The following is a 14,351-nucleotide window of genomic DNA, read 5'->3' as shown; positions in this document are numbered from 1 at the left end:
ATTATACAAAAACCCTGCCAAAATTTAATCAAAACATGATGGTTAAATTTGCTTTGAAACCCCGATTGCCCTGAAATGGCCTTTGCTACAAATTTCCCACTGAGCTGAAACAGCACCTAATGAGGGATCCCATCAATTGGTTTGGGGAGCAGTTTGGCTGTAAAATGCTTCAACACTTGTGGTATAATGTCAGCGGAGACAATCGGGGAACGCCAGCAGAGGTTACCGCTCGCAGTGCCAACATCAACGAGCAGACCACAAGTCAGCCACCATGAACAATGAGCTTTTTCGCCTCTCTTTTGCTCTTCTGGCGCTATACACTCAATACCTTTGAAAGCAATTTTCATGTGTTTTCAACTGAATATTTTGTATCTGTATTTTTATCGTTTTTTCTGCTGCCACTGCTGTTGTTAACCGACTCCGACTGACGGGCATGAGTCATGGCCCAGGAAATTTACGGCCATGCCATGGTAATCTGCGCCAAGAGAAGGCGAAAAGCGATGAGAAAGAAGGGGCCCTGGAGCCTGCTAGTTTCAAGCTTGAACCCCGAGTTGAACCTTAGCTCGAACGCACAGAATATGCGCGAACTGGTGCAGTTTGTCCAAGTCACGTAAGTCAAAATTGATATGATTTCTGCTGCCTGGGATGGTGGCTCGAAAAACAAAACCGCAGTCGGTGTATAAGAAAGAGCATGTGCACGGAACTATGTGAACCCGTACTCACACAAATGTATCACTAGTTTGGTAAGCCAGTTGTGCATTTTAGCACATAGCGAACGATAAAGTTCGCGAAAAGTTGAGGACGACTTTGTGGCCAGGCAGGCATTGCATAACCCCACCGATCCAACCAAAACGTATGGCGACTCCCAGGAATTCTCTTACGAAACGAGCTCGACTTTGTATTCCGCACAGAAAATGCCATTCTAATTCCAGGGGCGTGCGCAGCGGCAAAGAAAATATGTTTGCACGACCAGCGAAGCACACGCGAAACAGTAAAGAAAATAGAAAGTTCTGCTCCCATCTCTTTCGGATCTCACATCCACATTTGGAATATTCCGCATATGCAGCTGGCCCGGGTTGTACCTTTTCTCGTTTCGCTGCTACTGCTGCTCCGGCTGCCACTTATCCATATTAAAGTGGGGCTTTTCTCGGGGCACTTTTGAACAAAGGAAACACTGGCTGTTAGAAGTATGCCACCAACACAAACAGGCCGCGCTTGCGCCGCACCGTGCAGCGGGTCGGTAGTTAGTGGGAAACGGATATTCAGTCGGCGCGTTAGCGAAACAACTTGTGAGCGCGGTCGTCGAGCTTTGGCCGAGTTCGATTAAGGCATTTGATTTAGATTCGGATTCGGATTCGATTTCCTATGTGCTGCGTGCGTGTACAGGCGCTATTCCGATTTCCGAATCGATTTGGCGCGGCTTCCGTTTACACGTCCGTTTTGTGCACCGCTTCGCAGACAACTGATACGTTTATGAAATTTTTATAGAAAGGTTTTAACCGCTTGCCACCGCACCGACACACTCGCGTTCGCCGTCTTAGCATCTATGTGTGCGCCATTCGAGCCAAGCTCACTGCCTTGTGTAGGTGAGGCGCTCCCGTTCCCGCTCTCTGGCTCTCAGATCCGCCTTTGTGTGCTTAGTCTCTTATAACTTGGCCAAGAAGTCCAACAGCTGATCGAAGAGCTGGCTCTATCCCTCTCTTTGGGCTCAAGTGGCTCGCTCTTATATCGCTCCGAGATGAAGTGCACAGTTTAGCAATTACGACAACAATTAGTCACAAAGTGCGTTGATTGCAAAGATCAAATCGAGTTGAAAACAATTATCTCGTCGCTGTTACTGACAAAATGTCAGGTTGTATTAATTTGTTCACGTAACCAAAATAACTCGGCGTTGTCGCGTCACTGGAAATCAAATTATGCGTTTCTAAATGTCTCCGCTTGGGTTCTTGTGAACGCCATTGAACCCGTCATTAATGACGAATGCTTAGAAACGCCACTGAAATGTGATAAGAAATACTAAACGGGTAACCTCGATACAGAAGGGACTTATTCTAAGACTGGACACTGGGAAACTAACGAATTCTTCGGGATATTATGTGAAAATCCTTAAGAGTCAAGATCCACAAATATACTTATTACAGTCAGTTGGCTCCAGCACTTGACCAAATATATTTCTTGACACTTCTTGTGTAAATAGGTATCAGCATGAACACATAAACACAGGTGTTTGCCTCGATAGTTCGGATTACCCGTTTCAAGGTTTACGTTTTCCAGAATCCAAAACTCATTATATAATACAATTTCGGGACTTACCTGGAAATATAAGAAAACATAAAAGGGTATTAATATAGGGAAATATAATGCATTCGAGAGAATATTTCTAAAATCAAAAGCTAAATTTTGAAGTGTCCTTCTACTTGCCTAACGTGACTGAAACTTGTGGATTACGCGAAAATAGTTCAGTTGGCCATTAATGGACAGCTAATTTTTTGAATGTTCGCTTCCTGTAAAATTTTGGTCACATTCAAATTCCTTTTAAATCAACAAATGTACCGTTAATTGCTTTAGTTTTTATCGGATGCGTCAGTTGAAAATTGAAACTTATTTCGTAAGTTAATCAAGTAATTATTGTAGTTCGACCTTCCCTAAGAGCATTGCCCGCTGCTTTTGACGCTTTTTGTTTGCTGCTACTGACAAATTATTAAAAACAATTGCCTTCTATTGGCTGTTATTTGGCATGCTACATAATCGAGTGTTTCGGGTACCCATACACGTCACCTGAATCAAAAGAAGAACGATGAATTAAATCGGTACTTCATGCATATAGGGAAATATGAAAAAAGGTAGACACGGCGCTTGCATGTGGCGCGGTATAACAATTGCCTTTACCTTAGTGGGTTCAACGACATTTTCTGGTGTCATGTTCAATAACAATTGCAGCCGGGAACAACAAAAGAAGCCAATAAATGGATGACTTAAATTATTTATATACACCCAGAAAAATGATGGACAACATTTTAGGTCATGCATAGCCTATAACATTTTAAATGGACTAAAAGTTCCTTTTTAGGTCATGTACTGCCTAAAAATTTAAATTTTTGGTATATTTGCCCTACTATTTAGGTCCCGTATAGCCTAATATTTTAGGTCATCGTGGGCCTTAAAATTAATGCATTTTACCTAAATAAATTTGCACGGAACTCTGATACCGTTCTAGCGACGCTATAATTCCCAACCAGTTATAGCGCGGCTTGCATAGTAACCCACTTCGATCGTTGAATAAAACAGCGATTTCACTGCTGAACAGTGAAGCCTCTTCGCTCGTTTTTGTGTGTTGGCATAATGACGACTTCTTGAAGACTAAGCCGACATTGACCTCGAGTTAGCTATAAATTTCTCTGTATTTACTTTATAATATGAAACATTTTTCAGTACAAATTTTTAGGCCAAAGAAAGCCTAAAATTTTGGATAGGGGTTTTCTCATATTTTAAGGCAGCCAATTACCTAATATCTAGACCAAAAATTACCCCGTTTTAGGCCATTAATGGCCTAAAATTTTAGGTCATACAATCCTAAATTTTAGGCCATTCAAGGACTTAGCTCCAGTTTTAGGCCACTTTAACCTAAATTCTAGGCCATTTTTTGACATTTAAGGTCATTTTTCATTTTCTGGGTGTACAACAAAAAGGAACGCTATAGTCGAGTGCCTCGACTATCAGATACCAGTTAGTCTGTTCAGTTTGAATCATTTACCTATTCTTACGGTACCTTAATTTTGCAAAAAGAAAAAAGCCTACCCTGTACAAATAAATAAATAAATCAATTTAATTTCATTTAATTTAATAAATCAAATTTAGAATTTCTATTGTATCTTATTTTTTTTTTAATAAATTTTAAACCTTGAAATTAATTATATTTGGTTTGATTTACAGCCCTGGTACTAATTTTAAAGACAAGATTGTTTACTAACATTTGATCAGATTTGTATGAGAATACTCTGTTACTTGCCACATTCAGCGATCATCTTTTGATACATTTTAATTAATCGAACAAGGCAAATCAATATGCATATAGCGAATTTGTGACAGTGACATTGAAATTTGCCAAAAACAAAAACCTCATAAGCCGCTCAATTTCGCTGCGACAATTTAAAGCCAACAACAAACTGAGGGAAGCAGAGCGGATCTGATGAGCCTCATTGCGTCAGGTGTCGTCTTCCGTATCGGAAGATGAAGCGAATCAAATGGAAATAAATAAACGCACGAGCAGCAATAACAGTATGGCTAAAAACCGTCGATCTATGGTATAGGCAGCTATTAAAACAACGAATAACTATCAACAAATTCACAATTGTAAGATTATACATTTTAATTTCAATTTAAGCCTGCAACTGCTTAAGCTTTGCATTTCAATTGCTACGCCTGATGATTTCCTAATGCTACAAGCAAAACAAAACAAATATATATTATTTTTCTTTGCTCATTTTGATGTGTTCCTTTCTGCGAGTGATTTACGATCTGAACTGGAAACGAATAAAAATTGGTTTTATAGATTTCGGTGTTTGTGGGTGGCTTTGGTCTAGACGTTCTTATTTATTATTTTGTGCGCTGAGAAATATGAACTGTGCAGAGATCCACATAGTGTAAAATTCCACGTTCCGGGTCAACGAGCTAGAAGAGCTTCCGACTGGATGCGAATGCTCCTCGCATAAACTCGACGGAATGTTTTGGGTCTGGTGGCTCATTGGTAGTCAAGTTGTTCAGTACAACATCAAAGCATATTATTAGCGATTTATATAGCGCGGTAATGGTCAATTGGGAATTTACGGCTTAAACGTTTAGCACTTTGGCAAATAGTTCGCCTGATTCGCATTTTTCCCATCAACGGAAGTGAAGTCAAGCAAGACGAAAGTTAAAAGCCAAAACAATGACCAGGTCCAGGTATTTCCCCCAAAAAATTCACTTGAATTAAATCAAGACTCGGCCTCGTCTCGAGCGAATTCTGTGTAAACGCTTAGCAGTCATCGGTGCTCGTTGACGTCACTGCATTTTGACCACCATAACATCACAATTTCATGCGCCTCCCCACTCACTCTCTCGTCTCTCTTTGACCTACATATCGGCCTGCAGAGAAATATAAAATTGTGCAGGTTACCCTGCGTCTTCCGATGAAAAATCTGTGAGGTTTTAAATATCGTGTGGCAATCGTGGAGATTTCGTTGAAACAAAATACATAAATATTCATCATGCATGGGAAAGTTTTCTTCGGTCTCGTGCTTATGACGAACTTACAATGTTCCAACACAAGTAGGATTTGACAATTTAGTCAAAAATGTTTGGTATGGTTAATTCAAATTGTTCCAAAGGATAAGTAAGTAGAAGATAAGTTGATTCAAGGTATAATTTTGAAATTAAAACAAACAAAAAAAAAAGAAAATATATTTAATACTATTAAATACCCGTTTTTTAGGTATACAACTGTAATATAAATAAGCCTTCTTGCATGTTTTTCCCGCGCCGCATTTCAAACAATTTAGATTTTGCATTAACATAATTAAGAGGGTGTCATAAAGGGCAAATGGGAAGCTAACAAAGCTAAATCCAAAACACAAACTCTCTAGCTCTTATAGTTTCTGAGATCTTCGCGTTCACATGGACAGACAGAGGGACATGGCTAAATCGGCTCGGCTAGTTATCCTGATCAATAACACAGGTCAACAAAATGGACTTTATTAAAAGGTACAGGCCTATTGGCATTAAAATATGTTAATATAGACGTATATCAGCATATCTGCATACTTAGTTTTCGCGTTTAATTATTATATAATAATTGCATTTAAGGTTCCATCATAATTTGAGTTAATCAAAGACATTGAAGTAATTTGTTCACCTCTATTCCCAACCAACTTGATGCGGTGAACAGGCTTAAAAAAAGGAAAGGAAAAATATATGCCCTAAAATATTTGACGATTTTTGAGATAAATACCACTATTGTACTTCAAAGGATGGAATTTATAGAATTCTTTCCATAAGAACGTAAAAACTAACAAGTATTTTTAAACTTCGAAACTATTTAAAAAGAGTCATATCCTAGAGTAGAAAAGAATACAATAAAAACCAACGAAGCAATAATTTTGTTCCTATTAATTTGCATTTAGTTTTCCGACCGTTCCTATGGCAGCTATATGATATAGTGTCCCGATTTTTTCTAAATTTTATTCGAAATTCATAAATATTTAAAAAATTACATTCCCAAGAGTAGAAGTTAATATTTCAAAAAATCACCAAAGTTAGAATTTTTAATTTTTTTTTTTATTGTTCCTATGGCTATGGCTATTATATACGTCCGATTTTTTAAATATTTTATTCAAAATTCGCAAATTATTAAAAAAATAACATTTCCAAGAGTAGAAGGTTTTATTTCAAACAAGAAAGGAAGCTAGCTTCGGCCATCCGAAGCTTATATACCCTTGCAGATCATTCCTATTAATTAACAAATCGCAAAAATGTTCAATTTTCTAATATTTCTCATAAATTTTCCGATCGTTCCTATGGCAGCTATATGATATAGTCGTCCGATTTTTATTAAATTAAAATTGAAATTCGGAAATATTTAAAAAGAGTCATATCCTAGAGTAGAAAATAATACAATAAAAATCAAAGAAACTAGAATTTATTTCCTATTACTTTTCCATTAATTTTCCGATCGCTCCTGTGGCAGCTATATGATATAGTAGTCCGATTTTTTAAATAATTAATTCGAAATTCAGAAATATTTAAAAAATAACATCCCCAAAAGTAGAAGGTAATATTTCAAAAAACACCGAAGCTAGAATTTTTTTAAGTTTTTTTTTTCCGATCCTTCCTATGGGAGCTATAAGATATAGTTGTCCGATCCGGTCGGCTCCGACATATATACTACCTGCAATAGAAAGAAGACTTTTGCGAAAGTTTCGTCCCGATAGCTCAAAAACTGAGAGACTAGTTTGCGTAGAAACAGACAGACGGACAGACGGACGGACAGACGGACGGACAGACGGACATGGCTAGATCGACTCGTCTTGTGATGCTGATCAAGAATATATATACTTTATGGGGTCGGAAACGTCTCCTTCACTGCGTTGCAAACTTCTGACTGAAATCATAATACCCTCTGCAAGGGTATAATACTGCGCCAAACAAATTGGACCAAACAAATTGGACCAAAAATCAGTATCACATATACTTGATGTGAATAAAGATGATATTGTGAACCTACAAAAATAATTAGTCGAAGGGCCCACAGCTAAAACTACAATGATAATCTTAGTTTGGTAATCTTTTCTATTAACTAAATAAACAAGAAAGGAAGACAACTTGGTGCGTATGAGAAATGGATTAAGAGTAGTCAGTAAAGATTTGAGCACTATTTTGTCTCTATAAAAATGTCATAAAACAATCGAAACAAATTATTTAGTGGGGGAGAGCTTTGTAAGTTGGTACGGTCTGTAAGCTGGTAATGCATTTTTTATTTGGTTAAAAAGTTCTCATAAAGCTGGGTGTTAGCTTTCTTAGAACTTTTCTGCTGCTGTTTTATTTTTATATTTGTAGGCCTTTCTAGTGACAAAACTTTTAGAAAAAACATTACAAACCAGGCTCAAGCCTGGCTTCCGACGCAGCGCAAGGCCACAATGGCCTTAAACGATTTTAAAAGGTGTCTGCCGCCCACGCCATTAAATATTTCGGAAAAGTTTTATTGTGTTTATAAATATCTATCGAAATGTAGAAAAAATGTTTAAAATCGGACCATTCGTTAAAAAGTTATATGCGATCAAAATTTTATTTCTCCATCTCCCTCGCACTCCCTTTAGCTGAGTAACGGGTACCTGATAGTCGGGCACCCGACTATAGTCAAATAAACGATCGACGACAAAAGGTTTCTCAGAAAAACGAATATTGTTAAAGTTGGAATCCTGAAAGCGAATAAAGAAGAAAGCACAGTTAAATGGGACTTTATATTTACTGCATTGCAAATAAATAAAAGAAATTGAACGAGAGCTGATTATTGCTCCCCGCTTGTGCTCAATGTGTCTTCCGGTAAATGCTGATTTATGAATGTGGTAGGAGTCCAAGGCAGTGGATAAAAATTGGCCTCAATTAGGTTTAAATAATATCTGCATTTGCGGGAGGGCCTTTGGTATTAACTCGGCCTGGTCTGCTCCACTTGTGGTGGCCTTGAAACTATACTGGGCTGTGAGCACAAGCATTAGGAAACGATACATGAAATGCATTTTTATGCACTTAAGGCTTTACCAGACAAACAATCCTTGAGTTGTCCACAAAACAAACATGCCGAAAAGCTCCCGCTTAATGGATGCTTAAAGCTATCTGCGGAGCTCGAGTGCTACACGTTTACAGTTACACGCGACCACTGAGAGATGAATGTAATTAATGGCTTCAATGATATTTATTTTTGTTTTCGTCCGACTTACCGGTTTTTGAACTTTTCCCTACGCCCAGACCAGTCCAGCTTCGAACGAGTCTCTCTTAATTTATGCAGCTGGTTCTTTTTTTTCAAATTTATCCATTGAGTTTCTTTCCGAATAAGTGAAATGCATTTCTCCCGCAAATCGACATTTTGAGATTGGTTGATTAAAATGTGTTCCACTAAAGTCGAGGCCCAAAAAAGCTTCCTAGACAATTAACAGTCTTGTCTCGAAATCGGGTCAAGTTTAATGCACTTGACACTGATATTGAGCCAGGCCAAAACAAAAATTGTCCACTCACGAGGCACAATTTTATTGTCAATTAAACACAACAAAAATATTTAAACAGAACCTTTTTCAAAACAGAAAAAAAAACAAGAAAGGAAGATAGCTTCGGCCAGCCGAAGCTTTTATACCCTTGCAGATAAAGTAAATACCTAAGTTTAATGTTCACTCGGTGCAGTTCCTGGGATTCCAGATTCAGCGTGCCTATTTAGTTTTGTTTTTAAGTTGTCAAAAATCAAACCGCCTACCCCCTACAAAGTTACAATGAATTTTCTTATATTTGTTTGAATATTCCTATGGGAGCCTTAAGATATAGTGGTCCGATCCGGCTCGCTCCGACATATGTACTACCTACAATAGAAAGAGACTTTCGGGAAAGTTTCATCGCGATAGCTTTAAAACTGAGAGACTAGTTCGCATAGACAGACAAACAGACGGACATGGCTAGATACACTATTGGTGCTGATCAAGAATATATATACTTTATATGGTCGGAAACGTCCCCTTTACTGCGTTGCAAACATCTAACTGAAATTATAATACCCTCTGAAAGGGTATAAAAATAAGTATATTCCTCATTGTTATCCAAGGCGATGTAAACATAATGTAAGTGGTTGCTTAAATATGTAAAAAACATACCCATGAAGTACAATAGATCGTTAACATTTTAATTGTTTCTGGTCCCACCGCGGTAAAGTCTGAGGCGCCCTATATACTTCGAAAAAAAACCTAAAATCATGTAACGATAGCGGCAAATGAGTGTTTGTTAATTTGGACATGGGTATTGTTTGAAGGAAAATAAAACCTGTGACTGATGGGCAATACCGAAGAACATTAGTTTTAGATATTGACTTCTGGACCTCAAAAATGTCGTTAAAATTTTTTAATAGCACTGATTTTTATACCCTTGCAGAGGGTATTATAATTTCAGTCAGATGTTTGCAACGCAGTGAAGGAGGCGTTTCCGACCACATATAGTATATATATTCTTGATCAGCATCAATAGCCGAGTCCATCTAGCCATGTCCGTCTGTCCGTTTCTATGCGAACTAGTCCCTCAATTTTAAATCTATCGCGATGAAACTTTCCCAAAAGTCTTCTTTCCATTGCAGGTAGTACATATGTCGGAACGAGCCGGATCGGACCACTATATCTTAAGGCTCCCATAGGAATAATAAAAAAAATAATAGAAAATTCATTGTAACTTTGTAGAGAGTAGGTGTTCTCATTTTTGACAATGTAAAAACAACATTTTAAGTAGGCATACCTGCAAGGGTATATAAACTTCGGCTGGCCGAAGTAAACTTTTTTTCTTGTTTATTGAACAATTACACTGTGAAACAAAATGAATGCTTCTTAAATTTACCTCGATGGGTGCTATACTTCTGAATTCGTTACAAATTCCCAAGTTAAACTGCGTTTTTCAAAAAAAAAATTCTCCGGCGCAAGGATTCTTTGCACAAGACCTCAAAGTTCGTGTTCTCTGTGTTTTTAAAAGTTTGTTGTAGTAACTTTTAATATTCAATTAGTCTAATAACACAATTATAATCAATACAACATTACCAGAAGAAGATAAATTAAAAATTAGTTTATCTATATCTCGTTTGTCTTCCTCAAAACCAACTAAAGGGGACCGAAGTGTTTGTATTTGTTTGTCTTTTTTTAGATATTTTATGTTTCACACAAGCATTATTTTTAAGGAAACCGGTTTTTTTTTTTTTAGTTTTAACGAGCACAGTTCTTACAGGTTCAATATGAAATTACCAATATTTTATATCAATCTCATTTTGTAGCACCTTCCTATCATAAGGCTGCCATAGAAAATGGTGGAATACCCAATTTCTTTAGAAGGTAGATCTCACAAAATAATAAAGGTTGTCTCATTGCAGAAGGACTTGTAAACTCGTGTGAAATTTTTTTTTGTGTAATATTGGTCGCAAAGTGGCAACTTTGCTAAGGTAGAATTATTGTTGTGCTCAAAAAACCAAAAACTCAAAAGCATAAGCAAAAAGTTATAAAAGTAAAATCTTTTAAAAGTCAGTTTAATTAAGTGTCTTTTGTGTGTATAAGCTTGAGAATTTAATATTTTTGGGGCATACGAAAGTATGCTATACAATTTTTTGAATGAAAAAAATGTCAAATTGTTCGGAAGTAGAATGTAGAAAAAGTGTCTACATATCAAACGGAATAAAAGTGCACTTGCTGACTGTATTATTATTTTGTCAAATAGGATTTTTATACTCGTTACTCGTAGAGTAAAAGGGTATATTAGATTCGTGCAAAAGTATGTAACAGGTAGAAGGAAGCGTTTCCGACCCTATAAACTATATATATTCTTGATCAGGGGCACTGGCCGAGTCGATCTAGCCATGTCCGTCTGTCCGTCTCTCCGTCTGTCCGTCTGTATGAACGCTGAGATCTCAGAAACTACAAAAGCTAGAAGGTTGAGATTTCCCACACATATTCTTTGGCTTCCTACGCAGCGCAAGTTTATTTTAGCCCAGCGCCACGCCCCCACTAACGCCCACAATCGCCCACTAACGATTTTAAAATGGGTCCTGCGCCCACATCTTTAAAGATTTCCGAGAAGTATAAATGCAATTTTGTTGTGTATATTTATACTTATCGAAATGTAGAAGACATTTTTCAAATCGGACCATTCATTAAAAAGTTATACGCAATAAAATTTATATATCTATCTCCCTCGCACTATCCAGTACAGCGTTCGCACACCCTTTAGCTGAGTGACGGGTATTAGATAGTCGGGACACCAACCCGACTATAGCGTTCTCTCTTGTTTTAACATAGCTTCTCTACTTCAATTATAGGTAAAGGATATTTTAAGACTAGGTTAAAGCCTTGGACTTTTTAAACAAATGTTTATATTTATCTAAATGGGTCTATATATTCGTGCTAAAGTATTTAACAAATAGAAGAAAGCTTTACCGGCCCTATAAAAAATATATATTCTTGATCAGCATCACTAGCCGAGTCGATCAAACCATGTCCGGCTGTCTGTCTGTATGAACGCCGAGATCTCGGCTACTACAAAAGCTAGAAATTTGAAATTAACAACACAAATTTTTACGCTTCCTACGCAGCACAAGCTGCTTTCGTATTACTTTGGCATCACTTTTTTGATCCTTCCTATGGCAGCTATATAATATAGATGCTCGAATTTTGTTAAATTTATTTCGAAACTTTGAAATGTTAAAGAAAAGCTATATCCCAGAGCAGAAAAGAACGTAATAAAAACAAGAGAGAACGCTATAATCGGGTTGGTGTCCCGACTATCTAATACCCGTCACTCAGCTAAAGGGAGTGCGAGGGAGATGGATATATAACATTTTGATTGCGCGTAACTTTTTAATGAATGGTCCGATTTAAAAAATGTCTTCTAAATTTCGATAGGTATAAATATACACCGCCAAATTGCATCCATTCTCGAAAATCTTTAAAGGCTTGGGCTCCAGACACATTTGAAAATACAGGGGTGGTCAAAAGTATTTTCACAAATGTTAATGTTAACTGTACTTATATTTTGAACTTATAATATAAACTTTTGGCACGTTTAAATGACACAAAAATTTTCTTAACCCATTAAGACCCCTTTGAAAAGTGAGCAAATTTTGCCAAAGTCAAATTTTCAACTTTTTTCCTGGGGCTTAAAACAAAAATGTTTTGATGCAAAGTTGTTCCCCAATCAAAATTAATAATAACTGCAAAAAAAAAATTTCAAAATATTTTTCCTTGTATTTTTTATGATTTTTTGAATGGAGACCTCTCAGTAAAATTTTGTATGAAAAGGAAGAAAAAGCGGCAAAAATAGCTATTTTCAATTTTTGTGTCATTTAAACGGAATTGAAGTGCTCTTTCCATAGGTGCCAAAATGTTTATATTATAAGTTCAAAATATGAGTACAGTTAACATTCAAATTTGTGAAAATACTTTTGACTAGGGTTGTAGTTAGTGGGCGATTGTGGGCGTTAGAAGAGGCGTGGCGCTCCGCTCAGACAGACAGACAGACAAATATTTTCTGATAAGTAGCAAAAAAAAAACGAAAGCTGTCGGACTTCTAGTTTTCCCGGAATCGTTATCAATGCAAAGTTATTTTGAGGAAAACACTGGGGAAATTATGCATTAAAAGTTTCCAGTCAATCAGGGGTGTCACAGAAATCTCTTCCAACCGAAGACGGTTGGATTTTGCATTGATGCACGTAAGAACTTTAACGGATTTCGGTTGGAAATATGATTTTTTCGTGTTCGTATTCTTAAAACCATATACTACAAGAAAAGTTTTGTGGGTACGAGTTTACGATAAAACGAAGAAAAAATGTTCGCGTATTCTATTACCTATTCTATTGGACCATCCCATCTGATTTCAAATTATACTGCTATATATATCGCATACCACAGAGATTCTACAATCGTACTTACGGTTCTGCTTCGATTGATTTCAATTTGGCCACATAGTTAGATGGAATGTAGCCTTCCGAACGCGTCTTCTTGCTGCGCGCCAGCCACCAGTCGCCCTGTTGGTATAAATACAAATTAAAGCGGTTATTATACCCGTACTCGTAGAGTAAAAGGGTATATTGTTTTTGTTTTTGCAAAATTATGTAAAAGGGTATATTGTATTCGTGCAAAATTATGTAACAGCTAGAAGGAAGTGTTTCCGACCCTATAAAATATATATATTCTTGATCAGGGTCATTAGCCGAGTCGATATAGCCATGTCCGTCTGTCCGTCTGTCTGTCCGTATGAACGCTGAAATCTCCGAAAATACAAAAGTTAGAAGGTTGAAATTTTCCACACATATAAATGCAATTTTGTTGTGTATACTTATACCTATCGAAATGTAGAAGACATTTTTCAAATCGGACCATTCAATAAAAAGGTATACGCAATCAAAAAAATCGTATATATACATCTCCCACGCACTCCCTTTAGCCGAGTGACGGGTATTAGATAGTCGGGACACCAACCCGACTATAGCGTTCTCTCTTGTACATTTTTTTTTTTAATAAACAAGAAAGGAAGCTTGCTTCGGCCAGCCAACGCTTATATACCCTTGCAGATCATTCCCATTAACTTCGCAAAAATTTTAAATTTCGTATTGTTTTGACATTAATTTTTATATCCTTCCCTATGGCAGCTATATAATATAGTCGTCCGATTTTTGTAAAATTCCGAAATATTTAATAAAAATCATATCCTAGAGTAAAAGAGAATACAATAAAAATCAACGGAGCTATAATTTGTTTCCAATTAATTTCTCATTAATTTTTCGATCGTTCCTATGGCAGCTATATGATATAGTCGGAAATATTTAAAAAGAAGAGAATACAATAAAAACCAAAGAAGCTAGAATTTATTTCCTATTACTTTTCCATTGATTTTCCAATCGTTCCTATTGCAGCTATATGATATAGTCGTCCGATTTGTTAAATATTTAATTCGAAATTCAGAAATATTTAAAAAATAACATTCCAAAAGTAGAAGGTAATATTTTAAAAACACCGAAGCTAGAATTTTTTTAACGTTTTCTTTTCCGATCCTTCCTATGGGAGCTATAAGATATAGTTGTCCGATCCGGCCGG

General features: G+C 36.8%; 1 protein-coding gene across 3 annotated transcripts in view; it reads right to left on the bottom strand.

Moving 5' to 3' along the window:
* The window catches only part of Src42A (Tyrosine-protein kinase Src42A), a 48,368-nt gene that overhangs the window by 19,538 nt on the left and 14,479 nt on the right, over positions 1 to 14,351 (bottom strand). Inside the window, exon 2 of one of the 3 annotated variants that reach the window (XM_044392855.2) lies at positions 13,188 to 13,282. In XM_044392855.2, coding sequence (XP_044248790.1) covers positions 13,188 to 13,282 — 95 coding nt within the window. Of the gene's footprint in view, positions 1 to 1,082; positions 1,478 to 13,187; positions 13,283 to 14,351 lie in introns of those variants that run through there. The other 2 variants (XM_017145070.3, XM_017145063.3) reach the window with 2 other exon arrangements.

The sequence above is a fragment of the Drosophila takahashii genome, chromosome 2R (genome assembly GCF_030179915.1).
Source record: "Drosophila takahashii strain IR98-3 E-12201 chromosome 2R, DtakHiC1v2, whole genome shotgun sequence".
In the NCBI taxonomy this organism is placed as follows: Eukaryota; Metazoa; Arthropoda; class Insecta; order Diptera; family Drosophilidae; genus Drosophila; species Drosophila takahashii.
The sequence above is the reverse complement of the archived record's forward strand: the minus strand, read 5'-3'. Positions and strand labels throughout refer to the sequence as shown.